The sequence below is a fragment of the Myxine glutinosa genome, chromosome 9 (genome assembly GCF_964187855.1).
Source record: "Myxine glutinosa chromosome 9, kmMyxGlut1.1, whole genome shotgun sequence".
Lineage (NCBI taxonomy): Eukaryota > Metazoa > Chordata > Myxini > Myxiniformes > Myxinidae > Myxine > Myxine glutinosa.
In genome coordinates, this window is record NC_136269.1 from 92,204,539 (window position 1) to 92,223,745 (window position 19,207).

At 41.0% G+C, this 19,207-nt stretch overlaps 1 protein-coding gene across 1 annotated transcript in view; it reads left to right on the forward strand.

Annotated features, from left to right (window-relative positions):
* LOC137435225 (troponin C, skeletal muscle) overlaps positions 1-19,207 on the forward strand; it is a 55,128-nt gene that overhangs the window by 28,214 nt on the left and 7,707 nt on the right. Inside the window, exon 4 of the mRNA XM_068128826.2 lies at positions 13,343-13,457. Coding sequence (XP_067984927.1) covers positions 13,343-13,457 — 115 coding nt within the window. The remainder of the gene's footprint in view (positions 1-13,342; positions 13,458-19,207) is intronic.

Sequence of the window (19,207 nt, forward strand, 5' to 3'; positions counted from 1 at the left end):
ACCCCGTAACACAACATACAGCTATTTGATCTTCATTTCAACAATATTGATAGATAAAGGTGATATAATATAACAAATATCATGAAACATTTACATTTTGTTGTCTATTGTATAATTTAAATAAACATAAATGCAAATTTCGCATGTGGAAAAAGTAAGTACACCCCAAGAAATGTTAAAAAAAAAAATCTTTTCAACAGATGTGGACATATCAATATTTGATCTTCATTTAAACAGTATCTATAGATAAAGGTGATCTCTAATTTAACAAAAAACAATGAAAAATTAACTTTGCAATAATTTATTCAACAAAAAATTAACAGAGATGCCATTTCCTTCTGTGGAAAAAGTAAGTACACCCTTGGCTCTAATCGGTGGTATTGCCCCCTTTGGCAGAAACAACCTCAAGTAGGCGTTTCTTATAACCGTCTACCAGTCTCTGACATCGACTGGGAGAAATTTTTGCCCACTCCTCCATGCAGAATTCTTTCAGCTGTGCGATATTTGAGGGGTTTCTTGCATGCACAGCTCGTTTCAAATCCCCCCACAACATCTCGATGGGATTTAGATCCGGGCTTTGACTTGGCCATTCCAGAACCCTCCATTTCTTTCTTTTCAGCCATTCCTTGGTGGATTTACTGGTATGTTTAGGGTCATTGTCATGTTGCAAGGTCCACCTTCAGTTGAGCTTCAACTTTCCGACAGATGGCCTCACATTATCCTCAAGCACCCTCTGGCACAATGAAGAATTCATAGTGGATTATATGATGGTGAGCTGCCCAGGCCCTGATGCAGCAAAGCTGCCCCAAACCATAATATTTCCACCACCATGCTTTACAGTTGGTATCAGGTTCTTGTGGTCAAATGATGTCCTTGGTTTTCGCCAAACATGTCTTCTGGTACTGTGGCCAAATAGCTCTGACTTTGACTCATCTGTCCAGAGCACATTGTTCCAGAAGGGCTGGTCTTGCCTCGGTGTTCATTGGCAAACTTTATTCTTGCCCTGATGTTCTTTCTGGACAGCAAAGGTTTCCTCCTGACACACCTCCCATGTAGATCAAATTTGTGCAGCCTCTTTCTAATGGTGGACTCGTGCACTTTGACATCAACAGGGGCAAGAGCTACCTGTCGGTCCCGTGATGACATTCTGGGGTTCCTCGAGACTTCTTTCAGCATCTTGCGGTCTGCGCTCGGGCTGAACTTGCTGGGGCGGCCTGGCCTGAACAAGTTGGCAGTTGTTGGGAATCTTCTCCACTTGTAGATGATCTTCCGGACACTCGAATGATTAATTTCAAATTGTTTGGAAGCCTGGTGTTGCCTGGTGTTGCCTGGTGTTGTTGCCTGGTGTTGGCTTAGCGGTTAGGGTGCTGGCTTGGGATCCTAGGATGCTGGGTTCGAATCCTGGTCGATCGCTGAATTAACGCCAGGGGGGTTGACTCAGCCTGTCATCCTTCCGAGGTCGGCAAATTGAGTACCAGCTTGCTGGGATGAATGATCACGGTGTGTACCCCGATTTAGAATAGGTACACTGTATCCCTGCACATCGTAAGAGCGTGACCAAGCGTTGGCGTCAGGAAGGGCATCCGGCCATAAAAACATTGCCTCAAAACAGGGAACAATGATTGTCATGGGGCCCGCAAGGCTAACCCCTGCTCTAGCGGGGAAAATGGCCTTAAAACGATCATTCATTCATTTGTTTGGAGATCTTTTTAAATCCCTTCCCAGACTCATAGGCATCTATAACCTTCTTTCCGAAGGCCTCGGAGAGCTCTTTTGATCTAGGCATGGTGACGCTTCACACTTCAACAATAAAGAGCAAACCAAACTAAATGTCTGAGGTTTAAATAAGACAGATTCATCTGAGATCCTCTTTAACGATGTTCTAATCATTTTCACCTGAGCTGGTGCACCTGATTCTAATTTTAGGTATTTGAAGTAGTGATAAATTTCGGGGTGTACTTACTTTTTCCACATGCGAAATTTGCATTTATGTTTATTTAAATCATACAATGGACTACAAAATGTAAATGTTTCATTATATTTGTTATATTATATCACCTTTATCTGTCAATATTGTTGAAATGAAGATCAAACAGCTGTATCTTGAAAAAGTCAAAACTTTACATGGGGTGTACTTACTTTATCACGTGACTGATATATGACTGATACACACTTTGTATTTTGTTTTTTAAATTCAACATGTAAAGTAACAGGAAATGATAGGAAATGAGATGGTTTTATTTGGTGTTTGAATTTTGTGTAACTCATGCCTTGTCTAACAAAGCAATGGAGACTTTACCTTATTTTGTCCGAGCACTGGTAGTTGAACTCTTCCAAGTTGGTTGCTTTAGTAATGTTTATAGTCCAAGAGCATTAGCACCAAATAAGGTGAAACCCGGAACAAATTCAAACAAAGCTGAAAATTTCAGGATATGTTCAGAAAACTGTCCTGAATAACATACTAAAAGTCCCCAGACATCGCCCTTGTGCTTCCGCGGGAATTCAAGATGGCGTCCAAAATGGCGGCAATTTTGGCATTTTATCATATTACCACCTAAAAACATGATAGAAATGCAAACAGGGTGTCAAAATACATGTTTTCCAGCACGAGGATTGTTTTAAAGATTACATTATGAGTTTATAGGATTTATATGTGTCATTTCCAAGGTCAAATGATATTTATCAAGGTCATTGTTGGCCAAAAACGGCCGTAATTCTGAAACATATTATCTAGGCTCTTAGGACCTAGGTTTATTCTATTATAGGTTTATACTAGGTTTATTTTATAATATGCCTTATTCCCACTGGGCGACGCGATGGTATTGTGACGTCATAGGCGAATGACGTCATAGGCGAATGATGTCACGCTAGATGACCTGACTTCTCAGTAGTAGTCTCACGTCACTGTGTTGTCACTTTTAGCATCATCATCACAAATCAATGTATTTGATTGTGATAGAGAAATGAACAAACTGTATCTAAAGTACTTAAGAACATACTACTGGTAAGTTTATGATTTTTGGCACATTGTGTCTCCGCTAAGACGTTTTGCGCTTGACCTTGCTTGAATTGTGTTGCTTGTGCCAAGGACAATCTAAAAAAGAAATATATGATATATCCGCTATGATAGAAACTAGTAGCAAAATCGCACTCAAACGAAGGAAACCCTTCAGCAATGTTCAGACCATTCACAAGTATCTCTGGACAGTGTTTCGAAACGCGCAAGAGAAAGATGTGATGAGTGGGGCAACAAAGTTGCCAAGAGAATAGATGCTGTCATAGATTTGGTAGCAGCTGAGGCCAAATACCATAGAGCCTGTGGTGTTGAGTTCTTTACTAATACTGAGAAAACACAATCCGTTGGCAAACCAGCTGACGCTGTAAGAGATTATGCCTTCAATACACTCTGTTCATTTATAGATGAGAATGATGAATGTCAGTTTTCTATTTCGGTGCTCATGGAACATATGGAAACGTTTCTTCAAGGTGAAGAAGGGTATTCCATCAAATACTTCAAACAGAAGCTGAACGAACGTTATGGTGAGGACATCATCATCACAAGTATCCCTGGAAAGACAATTATTGTCAGTTTTCGTGACTCTGCGCACCGGATCCTTCGTGAAAAGTGGGTGACCGACAGAACAACTGGGAATTATAACGAAAATGATCGAATAATTGAAATGGCTGCATCAATTAATCTTGATATTCGCTTATCAATTTATGATCTCACTGAATACCCCACAATGAAAGACACTGATAATGGTAACACCTTGATTCCTGACTCACTAAAGCGTTTCTTGCAAAAATTGCTAGATCCGAAGGATAAACAGTCTAGAGTTGTAAACAGACGGTGCACGGCCATAGCCCATTCCATCATTTCAACCTGCAGGCCGAGGTCATTTAGCTCACCATTGCTACTTGCCATTGCATTGTACATACATCGCAACTACGCCTCACGTGAGCTGATAGATATCCTGAGCAGTATCACCTTTGCTGACGATTACAAGGAAGTGCAACGCTTTGAGAATAGTCTAATACCCACTTGCGAACCTTCCTATGGCTTGAATGGTTTTACGCAATTTGTGTTTGACAATGCGGACTTCAACGTAGCTACGCTGACCGGTCACAACACATTTCATGCTATGGGTGGAATAGCATGTGTAACTCCTTACGGAACAGTGGATAAGTCGCCCATCAAGCGCACAGCGAAAGCACCATCAACAGAGCTATTATGTACATTTGCACAAATCCCAATCAAGACTTACAGCAAACCGCCATTTCCTGGGCTTCAGTGTGTAAGAGTTGAGTCTCTGAACATTTCTGACAGTCAAATTCTTCAAGCGACAGCTTTTGATTTGGTTTGGATGCTTGGGTATGTGTTGAACCTATCATCTCGAGTTCCTTGGAGTGGATTCATGAAAACTGTTGTGAGGAATGTCGAGTTTCATACCTCCAGAATTGAAACTCTCCCCTTCATCAATCTTGATCCTAGTAACCCCAGCACCATCTACTCTGCACTGTGTTTTGCCCAAGAACAAAGTGAAAAACATGATCTGAAAATCTGTCCTGTAACTTTTGATCAGCCTTTGTTCCAGAAGGCTTCAGAAATAGTTGCTGCTTCCAACGACTTGGACAGAGTGATTGTTCGACTTGGTGGATTTCATCCTCTGATGTCATATCTTGGTAGTATCGGCCACATCATGTCAGGGAGTGGGTTAGCGGAACTGTGGGGAAGAGTGTATGCCAATGGGTCTGTGGTACACATGCTGACTGGCCATGCTTACTCTCGAGCAGTGCGGGCTCACATTCTCTCCTTGTTAGCTCTCATAAGTGTCCTGCTGGAGAAGTCTGACTCGTTAAACCAGACTGACAGAGAACACCTGGCCTGTGTGCACGGCAACACTATTCACCAAGATGTAGGCACCGCTAATGTAGAAGAGGACGAAATTGTTACGCAGTTCCACCAACTACTGTCACAACAGCTTGACCAAGCAGCTAGCCATAGTAGAACTGGCAAGCTATGGGTGCAATACGTCCATCAGGTTATCCTGATGCTGAACTTTGTCAGAGCTGAGAGGACAGGTGATTGGAAGCTCCACCTTCACAGTGTAAGGGAGATTATTCCACATTTCCACGCAGCTGGTCATCTTCCTTATGCCAAATCTGCCAGACTCTACCTCCAGCAGATGGAATCCATCAACAAAGTCATGCCACCTGATGAGTATAGTTTGTTCACTGACAAAGGTTACTTCACAATCCGCCGAGCTAATTAATTCTGGGCTGGGAATTTCTCTGATCAAACAATCGAGCAGTTATTGATGAGGATGCTGAAAATGAGTGGGGGAATGACCCATGGTCGAGGTATTACCGACAGTACCTTGGCAAAATGGGTTCATGCTTTACCTCAATGTGTCCCTGTCTATGATGATCTGGAGGAGTTCACTGGTGTACACACAACTAACTCGGAACAACATAAGGATCTCCGTTCATCCACCAAATAAAAATTCAACACGGATCATGGTGTTTTCGTGCAGTGGTTGCAGGCGCATCCACCATTTGCTGGTTATCAACGAGACCGTCTGGTGTCAATCGCGACTGGAGTTGTAGCTGATGTCTCGGTCAACTGTGATGATGCAGTGAACGTTGGTCTTACTGCGGCCTCTAGGATAGCCGGCAAACGCTTCACAGAGATCACACTGCACCGCAGCGACAAAGTGAAGATGTTGAATGATAAGCATAATAGCATCAACATCAGGGGGAAAAACACAGTCGTGAATCCTGATCTCTTCTTCAACAAGATAAACTGTGTCTTGAAGACTAGCTCGGACCTGGAAGAGTTTCTGGCATACGAACTTGGCCCTCAACCTTCTTCCCTGTTTCACGATGGCGCCATGCGGAAGACAAACAAGAGTGCCCTAGGTACACTCCTGAAGTCGTTTGTCCCTGCACAGCCGGACATGCCCGACAAGTGTCGCTACGTTGTGGATGGGGGTCATCTGTTGCAGTCGGTGTTCTGGCCACAACCATCGAAGTACAGTGATGTGTGTCATTGTTACGTTTCCTATACTTTGAAACATTATGGAGCAGGCAACACTGTTGTATTTGATGGCTATAACACCAGCTCCACAAAGGCAGTTGAACAACAGCGGCGGGCAAAGAAAGCCACATCCAGTAACATCTTGTTTGACCATAACATGCAAACCACCACTTCCCAGGCAATCCCTTGCAACCAACAGAGTGGGGATGGAGACTGCAGGATAACAATCTCATTCCCGTTGAAACAGACCAGCCCATTGCCCCTGACACTCTGCTAAACATGGTATCATGCTGCTGCAAAGCAGATGGCTGTGGCTCGTCGTGCGGTTGCAGGAAGCTTGGGTTACCTTGCTCCACCTTATGCGTCAAGTGCAATGGCCAGACCTGCAACAATGCTGCACCATTTCCATCACTGCTGGATGAAGATGGAGAAGATGAAGAGACTCGACCATTTTTTCCTGACAGTGATGAAGACGATGATGATAAAATATAATCTTATAAGTAGTTGAAATTGTTCATAATCGATCGAATGACACATATGTCATATAAACTCATAATGTAATCTTTAAAACAATCCTCGTGCTTGAAAACATGTATTTTGACACCCTGTTTGCATTTCTATCATGTTTTAGGTGGTAATATGATAAAATGCCAAAATTGCCGCCATTTTGGACGCCATCTTGAATTTCCGTTGAAGCACAAGGCGGATGTCTGGGGACTTTTAGTATGTTATTCAGGACAGTTTTCTGAACATATCCTGAAATTTTCAGCTTTGTTTGAATTTGTTCCGGGTTAAATCTATTATTGCTGAATAATCGATTTTAACAACTACATACAAATCAGGCCACTTTGATTGGTGGGTATCCACCAACCGGTTCAAGTTCTTTCCTCAAGTTACATTATTGCTATGGTACAAGGGGGGTGTGAGAGGTGAGGTGTGGGGGGTAAACAAAGACCAGCAAAGATTGTACAACCCTTGTACATTATTAACATCATCAGTGCGTTGTTGTTGTTGTTGTTGTTGTTGTTGTTGTTTCAGAGGTCTGCTTGAGTGCATGGTTTCGTCTCATGGCAAAGGATTGCACTGGGGTGGTTGCCATTGCTTTAAATTTGGAATTTGGCCACATTCTTATCCAGGGCGTATTTTGCAACGCTTTATGAAAGACACTTTAGGATCTTTAAAATGCCCCAACCAATGCTGGCAGGTGGGTCCCTTGCTTAACGTCGCACCTGACGGATGTCACACTTTGTGATGTAACGCCGAGCCTGCGGAACACCTGGATGACAGCATATAACGGGTAATATAATTCCCTTACTGGTACGATGAGCCACCAACACACTCTACTCGTACGGTGGTGACGTTTAAAGCCCGGTATGGTGGCGATACTAAGGGTATAAACGTTATGCATTCACCCATCCATAAACCATCCATTTTCATCCATAAACCATCCATTTTTCATCCATAAACCATCCATTTTTCATCCATAAACCATCCATTTTTCATCCATAAACCATCAGTTTTTCATCCATAAACCATCCATTTTTCATCCATAAACCATCCATTTTTCATCCATAAACCATCCGTTTTTCATCCATAAACCATCCATTTTTCATCCACAAACCATCCATTTTTCATCCATAAACCATCCATTTTTCATCCATAAACCATCCATTTTTCATCCATAAACCATCCATAAACCATCCATAAACCATCCGTTTTTCATCCATAAACCATCCGTTTTTCATCCATTAACCATCCATTTTTCATCCATAAAGCATCCATTTTTCATCCATAAACCATCCATTTTTCATCCATAAACCATCCATTTTTCATCCATAAACCATCCGTTTTTCATCCATAAACCATTCGTTTTTCATCCATTAACCATCCATTTTTCATCCATAAACCATCCATTTTTCATCCATAAAACATCAATTTTTCATCTATAAACCATCCGTTTTCCATCCATAAACCATCCATTTTTCATCCATAAACCATCCGTTTTTCATCCATAAACCATCCATTTTTCATCCATAAACCATCCGTTTTTCATCCATAAACCATCCATTTTTCATCCATAAACCATCCATAAACCATCCATTTTTCATCCATAAAACATCAATTTTTCATCCATAAACTATCCGTTTTTCATCCATAAACCATCCATTTTTCATCCATAAACCATCCATTTTTCATCCATAAAACATCAATTTTTCATCCATAAACCATCCGTTTTTCATCCATAAACCATCCATTTTTCATCCATAAACCATCCGTTTTTCATCCATAAACCATCCATAAACCATCCATTTTTGATCCATAAAACATCAATTTTTCATCCATAAACTATTCGTTTTTCATCCATAAACCATCCATTTTTCATCCATAAACCATCCATTTTTCATCCATAAAACATCAATTTTTCATCCATAAACCATCCGTTTTTCATCCATAAACCATCCATTTTTCATCCATAAACCATCCATAAACCATCCATTTTTCATCCATAAAACATCAATTTTTCATCCATAAACTATCCGTTTTTCATCCATAAACCATCCATTTTTCATCCATAAACCATCCATTTTTCATCCATAAAACATCAATTTTTCATCCATAAACCATCCGTTTTTCATCCATAAACCATCCATTTTTCATCCATAAACCATCCGTTTTTCATCCATAAACCATCCATAAACCATCCATTTTGATCCATAAAACATCAATTTTTCATCCATAAACTATTCGTTTTTCATCCATAAACCATCCATTTTTCATCCATAAACCATCCATTTTTCATCCATAAAACATCAATTTTTCATCCATAAACCATCCATTTTTCATCCATAAACCATCCATTTTTCATCCATAAACCATCCATTTTTCATCCATAAACCATCCGTTTTTCATCCATAAACCATCCATAAACCATCCATTTTGATCCATAAAACATCAATTTTTCATCCATAAACTATTCGTTTTTCATCCATAAACCATCCATTTTTCATCCATAAACCATCCATTTTTCATCCATAAAACATCAATTTTTCATCCATAAACCATCCATTTTTCATCCATAAACCATCCATTTTTCATCCATAAACCATCCATTTTTCATCCATAAACCATCCATTTTTCTTATTCCACACTACATAGCAACTACGACGGTGGTTGGAATTACTTGCTTAGAGAATTTATCTACCTTGCCAGAACCAACATGGCCGAACTTCAACCTTTGCTGGATTAGAACATCCGAAAATCTTTACGCACTGAAAATTTGTGTAAACCTTGCCCCTTCCACCGGGTCGTGGTGGGGTCAAATCAGCTAAACTTGGTGACCACTCTGCATCTGGTTTTTCTGAAGTTAAATGTTCAGTAAACAAATTAATGGTGGGAATGACACACATTTTTTAGGGTAAAAGGTAAGAGGGAGGTCTTGGGATGGAGGGGTGCAAAAATAAACCACTTAATTATATAGTTAATGAATATAATGTGAAATAATGTAGTCTTGTTTTTGGGTCAAATTAACATTGTTGTTGTATTAATGTTCTATTATATTTAAGATAATCACCGGTGTGAAGTCGTTCTGTGACGTTTTGAATGAATTTTACTTCAAAGCAAAGTTACATTTACGTTACGTTGCTTTGTGAATCAAGGACACAGTCTCTGGTGGTACTCTTCGCCCGCACCCTGTTTCCTGCCCCTGCATTCTGTATACCCCAAAATGTACAAAGTACAACAAATATAGATTGGTTACCTGTTAATAAATATCCTGGAATTCCATTACACATTCTTGCTTTGAATGGCTTCAGCAAACAGTGCGGTTATTGCCAGGAAGAGTGGAAGATAGATACATTTTTGTAGCTAATAAAAAAATAACTTTACAATTGTGACGTCAGATAACACTTGCTTTTTGGTGATGCTCATAGTAAGTCATTGTGAAACAGACATTATAATCGGATGCGCGCTTCTTCTTCTTCATTCTTCAATTCAAACTTCATTTTACCTCTCCCACCCCCTTCCCGTGCCCCCTCCCCCAAGCCCCCTCCCTTCCACAGATCTCCCGATGTCCCTGCTCTCAAATGTTGTACTTGTGTGCTCCCCCCCTCTCTCCCCATCTTGTCTCCCGCTCCCTTTATTTCGTCTTGTGTCGGTTTTTGTTGTTGTTTTTGTTTTTTTGTCATTATTGTTAGCTCTTACACGAGCCTCGACCTTGTATACAAAAAAAAGAAAAAAAAAGAAAAAAAAAAGACTGTAGAACAACGACAGTGCATTTAACAAATTGATCTCAATATTATGTGTTTTACTCTGAGAAGACCAAATTTGCATGTCAGCCTCTGAGGTTGATCTCAGGAATAATCTGGGGGCATGGAATGAACCAGAAAAGCAAAGACAAAAACAAGGCATTATTTGGGTAACAGTAACGGGTAAAAAAAAATAATAATTTGGGTAAAAAACAAGGCAAAAGCAAGGTAACGTCACAAGTATCAATATTTTTTTCCTGAAATGTACATGCGTATATATATATATATATGTATGTATATATATATATATATATATATATATATATATAATATATATATATACAGTATATATATATATATATATACATATACAGACTTGGCATTTAATATGGAATTTTTTTTCTTTCTTGAATTGGGTTTACTTTCTGAACTCAGTACATCAATCTGGTGAGTTTCGTTTACCCTTCGGTGATGTCTTTGTTGAAAGAACCATGTCACTGATTGTCTTTCGCAGCAAGAAGTCAATAACAGGATTATATCACAGGTGGCGTGGCAAAATGTACGGACAGGTGCATTTGATGATTGGCTTCACAGTCGGGTATACAATGGTTGTTGCGTTCTGAATTAGTGGAAAACAACTGCTGCACGTCTCCAAAAGTTATTGCCGCTTCCTCTGGAGATGGTCCGTCAACTCGACAATGCTGTTTGTCATGGAGTGGTGGCTTTACGAAATTCTGGCATGAAACAGCGTGCTATTGCTCGGCAGTATGGCATCACTCAAGGTCAGGTGTCAAAGATCCTGAAACGAAATGCTCAGAGGGGTGTCCCTACTCCAATACCGAGGCCAGGACGTCCACGCAGAACCACAAGGAGAGAGATGATCGCTAGCTGCACCGGTTAGTCTGCAATAGCGGTACCAAGTCAGCTAAACGGCTTTGGGCTGAGTGGCAGCAACTGACAAATGTGCCTGTATCCAGAAGGCTCGTCAACCAACGACTGGTTCAAGCAGGCTATTGTGCCAGGCGTCCCCTGAGAAAGCCACGCCTGACCAGACAACACAGCCAGCGCTGATTGCAGTGGGCCAGGGAGCACCGTCAATGGCAGCCAGGACACTGGAATCATGTGACCTTCAGTGACGAGTCTAGATTTCTGGTCTATCGTCAAGATGGCCGTGTCCGAGTGCGCAGACAAGTGCATGAAGCCCACAACGAAGATTGTATAGTGCCAAGAGTCCAAGCTGGAGGTGGTGGGGTGACCGTTTGGGCTGCTTTTCATGCAGGGGCAAAACTGACCTGGTTGTTCTGAATGGAAACCTGAACCAGTTCAAGTACAAGGTCATTCTGGAAGAAACATTGCTTCCATTTGCTCGTGCAGCCTTTCGAGGAAACTTTGTCTTCCAAGATGACAATGCACGGCCTCATCGTGCTCGCATGATCCAACACTTTCTTGCTGACCGTGGTGTCGAGCATATGGAGTGGCCTGCCATGTCCCCGGATATGAATCCGATAGAGAACTTGTGGGCAGAATTAACGTGTCAAATCGACAACTTGGACCAGCAGCCTGCCTCTGTGTGTGAATTGCAGCAGGCTATTGTCACTGCATGGCAAGCGATTCCTGTCCAAACCTTGGCAAATCTCGTGAACAGCATGCCTCGACGTGTACGTGCTCTCCTGAATGCTCGTGGGGGTTACACGAAGTACTGAACTGTAATTTTACTGTCCGTAATCCCAGTCTTAATTTAACTTTTGTTTTTGTTGAATTTTTTTTTGGCTAATGTGCAAAATAAAGAGATACTTCTGCAAAACGCACAGAAGTTTAACACAGTACTGTCCGTGAATTGAGTTCGATATCAGTTTCCGTCTCTTTCAAGGATCAATTTATTTGCTTCGAAATGTCAAATGTGGTTTTTGTTTCTTTTAAAGGTCACATTAACAAAATCTAGAATGATTTCAACATAATTCCAATGAACTTTTGGTTCTAAGTCATCTTGAAAAGTAAGTTCACCCACACAAAAAAAATATTCCATATTAAATGCCAAGTCTGTATATACAAGCCTGGTGTTGGCTTAACGGATAATGTGTCTGGCTTAAGATCGCAAGGCACTGAGGTCAAACCCCTGTCATTCCGTTGAATTAACACCACGTGGGTTGACTCAGCCTGTCATCCTTCCAAGGTCAGCAAAATGAGTACCAGCTGACTTGGATGAATGAGCCATTTGAGTATCCTGCACGGTGACCCATCCAGGATTGTGCCCAATAGCCAATAAACTGCTTTGGCAGCCATATGCATCTGAAGATGCAAAAAGAGTGGTCATCAAACCCAACACAGCACATCACCCAAAGAACACCATCCCTACTCTGAAGCATGGTGGTGACAGAATCATCATGTTATGGGGCTGGAGTAGCTAAGGAACAAAAAGATAAATGTCCTTGAGTGGCCCAGTCAGAGCCCTGACATAAATCCAATCGAAAATCTGGGGTATGACTTGAAGATTGATGACCATCAACACTCCCACGCAACTTTTTTTTTTTTTTGTATACTGAATCGAGGCTCGTGAAAGAGCTAAACTGAGATTGAGACAGTCAATCTCAGACTTGACTGAGATTGAACAGTTTTGGCCAGAAGAATGGGCAAATATTGCACAATCAAGGTGTGCAAAGTTGTCAGAGATCTATCCCAACAGACTCACAGGTGTAATTGCTGTCAAAGGTGCTTCCACCAAGTACTAACTTAGGGGGGTGGATTAACCAACCAAGGTATTCTAGTTTTGTATTTTTAATGAATTTTCTGAAATTTGTATAATTTGTTTTTCACTTGGAAGTTGTGGGTTATGATGTTTAAATAAAGGTGGAAAAGTCTGATTTAATGCAATTTAATTCCATGCTTTAAGATGAAACAGTGAAATTGCTGTAAGGTAAGGTGTGACAAAAGGTGAAAATCTTGATGGGGGGGGGGGGGGGGGGGGGGTGTAGACTTTCTATAGGCACTGTAAATGGAGATATCAATGAAATTCCTGTGTCAATAGCACTGTGATAGAACCAAAGTGATACTTTCATTTCAGCAAGTGGAACCATCGACTTTCAGGAGTTTCTGGTGATGATGGTGGAGCAGATGAAGGAAGAATCCGCAGGACAGACAGAAGAGCAACTGTCAGAAGCTTTCCGCATCCTTGACAAGTCAGTTTGAAAGCCTATACTTATAACATCACAATAGTAAATATGATTTACTCATCAAAATGTTTACGCTCTTCGGTTTCTCCCACAGTAAAAGAGCAAGCAGAGATTGCAGACCCTCACTCGGACTTGTTTTGCTTCGTGTAATTTGTGTACTGATGTGTTTGTGTGGTGTGTAGACAATACATTGATGACATAGGTTTATGTTCATATAGCGGACACACAGACGTTTTTTCGAGAAGCATCAAGTTCGTGGGAGCAGCAACTGAAGTAATATCTGTAGACAAGAAAAAGAGAGCCAACTTTGGGGCGTAATTCGAGCGGGTCGAGTTTTGAGGTCAGATTGGGAGGGTTGATAATTCGGATTACTTCGGATTCAATTCTGCCAGTAAATATGTGGAGCTAGAACCTCCCCAGATGTGAGAGCAGTACTCTATACAAGGATGAAAAAATAATTTATATAGTTGAAGCAACTGTTGAGAGGAGAAGAATCGTCGACATTTGAACAGGACTACTTTCTTCGAGGCAGACTTAGCTATTTGTGTAATGTGTGGATTCCAGGAAAAATTTGAAGTTGGGGTAATACCTAGTAGGTTTATTGAATCACATGGTAAATTGTGGAGCTTTCAAAGGAGATTGGAGAGTTGAGAGGAGTTTTAGAGTTAGAGAGATGGGAAGAAATTGGGTTTTTAGAAGCATTAAACTTAACCTGATTACATTTGCCCAAGTGGGAAATCTTGTCCAAGTCCAAATTTAAAGAGGTGGCTGTAAAAAGAGGGAAGAGTGTTGGAGACAGGACAGAACCCTGAGGGACACCGCTGTTGATAGAGAAGGAGGGAGATGTTGAACCATCAATAATTACACAGATAGAGCGGTCGGAGAGAAAGGTCGATATGAGAGAGCACAGTGAAGGAGGAAAGCCGAAAGAGGGAAGCTTGGATATCAGACCCCGATGCCAAACTCTGCCAAAGGCTTTTGAGATATCAAGGCCTACAACAAAGGATTCCCCAAAGTCTCTCAGAGAAGAGGCCCAGACATTTGTAATGTAAGAAAGGATATCACCGGTAGATCTTGACTTGCAAAAGCCATATTGATGGTCAGATAGAAGACTGAGATACAAGATGTTTGAGGAAATGGGAATTGAGAAGATATTCAAAGACTGGAAATAGTAGAAGTCAGAGCAATAGGACGGTAGTTAGAAGGGTTTGAATGATCACCCTTCTTTAACATAGGCTGCACGAAGGCATGTATCCAGGAAAGAGGAAAAGTTTGGGTTTTTAAACAAAAGTGAAACAAACGAGCATGCATGGGAGCAAGTTCTGAAGCACACTCCTTCAAGACACGAGGAGGAATGCCATCTTGTCCGTATGCCTTGCTTGTGTCCAGAGAGAGGAGTACGTTTTTGACTGCATGAAAAGAGATTATAGGGATGGACATATGATTGGTATGGGGTGCATCGGAGGGAGATGGAATGTTAGAGTCATCCAGTGTGGAATTTGAGGAGAAAAGAGAACGAAAAAGAGTTGCTTTATCATTCGGAGAGACCGATAGTATCATCAGAACGGAACAGCGAAGGAAAGGAAGAGCGACAGAAGTTGTTGGAGATACTTTTAGCTGCAGACCAGAAAGATCTACTAGTGGAAGAAGATGAGAGGTCGTCACATTTATTTTGGATAAAGGAATGGTTTGCCTCACAAATAAAATGTTTGCAATGATTTCTCGCAGATATGAAAGCTGAATGTGAGTCGGAGGAAGAGTTTTTCCATGTCCGATATGCTGCATCTCTTGCACGAATGGCCGCAGAGCAGGAATTATTGAACCTCGAGTTGGTTGGAGAGATACACTTGAAAGAGAAGGGGATATAAGCCTCCATTCCTGCAACAATAACGTCAGCTATACGTTCAGCAGAGATAGAGGCATCGGCCGAGGAGAGGCAGTAGTCTTTCCAGGGAAATTCAGAGAAGAAGTTTCGTAAACCAGTCCAGTCAGCGCTATTGAAATGCCAATACTGGCGTTTAGTCGGAGCAGTCGGAGGAGAAGGAGTGGTAAGTAAAGTCGTATTCACAAGATTGTGGTCAGAAGATCCAATTGGAGGTGAAATTGTGTAGCTGTAACACAATGGATTGGAGGTGAGGAACAAATCCAGAGTATTGGAAGAGTGGTCATGACGATTTGGGATATGGGTAGGGTGGGTGATAATTTGTTCCAAATCATTGAGAATGGAAAATGTAAGAGCTTCAACTCCCCCAACATCCATGTGGGAAGATTCCAACCACTCCCTGTGGTGTACATTGAAGTCTCCTAGATAGAGGAATTCTGCTCGAGGGTGTTTGGATGTCATGGCCTCATGGCAGGAATTAAAATTGTAAATTCTAATTGTATGTACTTTTTATGGGCGCTTGATTGAAAAAAAGATAACATGTAATATTGGTTCCCACCAGGTGACATTTGTGGCCTATATTAGCACATTATGTGTCGACAAACATTATGTGTCGACAAACAAATGCAGAGCACAATACTTGCAAAATCCCTAAAACAAATTTGACCTTTAAATAATTGGTGGTTGAATTAATTGACCTGATTTGCAAATCCTGTTCAAATTTGGTCGATCAGATAAAAATTGAAGATTTTAGAAATTGCACCTTAGTTGTTGATCTTTGGCCTATGCTAACCTTTTGGCCGATGTTGACGTCAAAAACAAATGGTGGTTGAATTAATTGACCTGATATGTGAATCCCCATCAAATAAGTCAATCGGATGAAAATGGAGGATTTTAGAAATGCGACCCGAGTTGTTGACCTTTGGCCTGTGTTGATGTTTTGACCTCAAAATCAATATGCTTCTTGCTTATGACCAACTCTACCATTTGGTGAAGTTTCGTGAAGATCGGTGGAAAATTGTGACCTGTAGGCGATTGACATAGACAGACAAATAGCAAACAAGAAAGACATCACGATACGTGCAAACACCACCCCCTGCCTCCTCCCCCCTAACAAAGGTTGCCATGGATACATCAAATTGTCCATTTCATTAAGATTAAAATTGCCGATTAAAATCAAAGTTCAGGTCGATTGAATGAAAATTTATTATTTTTCACATGAAAATTTATTATTTTAGAAGTTTGAAGATTTATTATTTTAGAAGTTAGTTGATTTTTGACCTTTTGACCTCAAGGAGTTGGTTTTTCCAATTCAATGATGCACTATGCAATTGCTCTTTAATTTTCAGGTTCATCGGATAACAATTGATGATTTTAGAAGTTTGACCTTGAGGTTACCTTTGACCTCTTGACCTCAAAAATAGTTCCTTTCCCAATTTAGTGATGCACTGTGCAATTGTTTAATTTTTCAAGTTAATAGGATGACAATTGATGATTTTAGAACTTTGACCTTCAGGTGGCCTTTGACCTCAAAAGTAATTGGTTTCCCAATTCAGTGAGGCACTATGCAATTGCTGTTTAATTTTCAAATAAATCGGATTTAAAATGATGATTTTAGATATTTGACCTGAAGATGACCTTTGATCTTTGACCGCAAAATCAATAGGATTCTCAGTCGTGACTACTTCTCCTATCTAGTCATGAGATGTTGACCCTAAAGTTTCTTGACGATTGGTTTAGAATTGTGACCTGTAGGTGATTGACAGATAAACAAACAGACAGAATAACAAAGTCGACCAACCAATATACCTGAAAAATCTTTGATTTATTCAAGTAACAAGTGGTCATAGACAGGTGCTTGCGAAATTAGTCACTGCAATCTTGCCCTTTTGATATCGAAAACAATTGGCTTTGGTGACCAAATATGCAAACCCTGTTCAAATTTCAAGTCGATCAGATGAAAATTGTCGATTTGAAGTGACTTTGACCTATTGATCTCAAAAACGATATGGTTTTAGCTTTTGATTGGTGATGCAATTCACTGACCCACTATGCTAATTATTTTCAAATTTAAAGTTAATCAGATGAAAATTGACGATTTTATGTGACCTTGACCTTTGACCTTTTACCTTCAAAAACAACCGGCTTCTAGCTATTGCCAGGCTCTACCAGCTGGTTATGTTTTGTGAAGGTCAATGTGGAATTGCGACCTGAAGGTGAATGACCTACAGACAGAATAACAAACTAGACAAACCAATATACTTGTGAATCTTCGATTCGACAAGAAACAAACGGATCCAAATACAACAAGGAACTGATACACTAGGTACACTGCCTTTTGGGTGGTATGAGGAATAGATCTGTGTAATATAAAAGCTAAATCTTTAACGTTTTTTGAAATATCACAAACTCAAGCCAAGTTACCTTATCATGAGCAGAGTCGGCTGTGGTCCCAATGTGAATGGAGGAAATACACCAGAGGAAGACTTAACAAGGCACCACCAGGTTTTCAAGGAGAGATCCAAGTTTGAAAATTCAATCTTGAATTTGGACAGATGTTGTTTTCTGGCTCTCCAGAGAGTGGACAAACACTTGTTGCAAGCTTTGTGGAATGATCTGAGATTGTCTTCAGTTGGAGTGCCTTCCAGGTGTAGAATGCAAGTTGTTTTAAGGCAACTACCTCACCACATGATTCAGTGTACCCTGGGTGGGTGGATGGGTAAGATAACTGAAGACAAGATTGAATAATATGTGCATAAGAGACAGCAGCTTTCTGTGGAAGAATTCCCAGGCTGAATTAATATCAGCGGTGGTAGATATAGGAGACCAGTCCTGAAGAGAGATGGCAGCTTGGAGTCCCTGCCAGTTTGCCTGAGTGAAATGCCAGGCTTGCCAGCACTGAGGATGTTCTCTGAGAATGGCCAAAGAGATGTTGACCTTCACAAGTACATGATCAGCTGAACCAACTGGGGCAGAAGAAGAGTAAGATACATTGGCAGGGAAAGTTGGACACAACCAAATGCAGAAGGGGGGATTTGCCAATGGGAGAAATCCGGGTGGGAAAGTTGATGGGTTGAGTTAGTCCCATGGAGTCACAGAAGTCCTTTGCAGAAACACAATGTGTGTTTGTACATTTGTGCAGATGTCTGATGTCTGTCCCCCTTCATAAAGGTAGGTTTTACAGGCTTGAGTATGGGTTTAAAGGCCAATCTGTTAACACGACTGTGTTTACTATGGTCAAAAGACCCATAAGATCCCAATGACCCAAAAGACCCAGATGACCCAAAAAGATCCCAAGGACCCAAAAAGACCATAAAGACCCAGATGGCACAAATACCCAGAGGAACCAAAAGACCAAGAGGACCCAAAAGACCCTGAGGTCCCAATAGACACCGAGGACCCAAAAGACACCGAGGACCCAAAAGACACCGAGGATCCAAAAGACACTGTGGGCATGAGGACCCAAAATACCCAGAATACCCCAAAGACATGGACGACTCAAAAGACTACAAGGACCACAAAGACCCAAAAGACCCAGAGGAAGAAAGACCCAGAGGACCCAATATATCAAAAACCCCAAATACCCAAAAGAGCGAAAGGACCCAAAAGACCCAGAGGACACAAAAGACCCCAAAGAAACCAAAAAACTCAAAGGACCCATAAGACCCAAAAGAAGAGTAATTGCATCTCTTCTATTGGAATTGTAGATGGTGACTTGCAAACTGAGCCTCAAGGGTGGTGTACAGAAGCGTTTTTAAAAAGAATAACAAGAAATACAAGACGCAGGAAGGTCAAATTCGCCGCACTTGATGTGCAACGTGCGCAGATTAAAACGGGTGTTCATTTTCGTCCGTAAGATGTCGAATAAATAAAG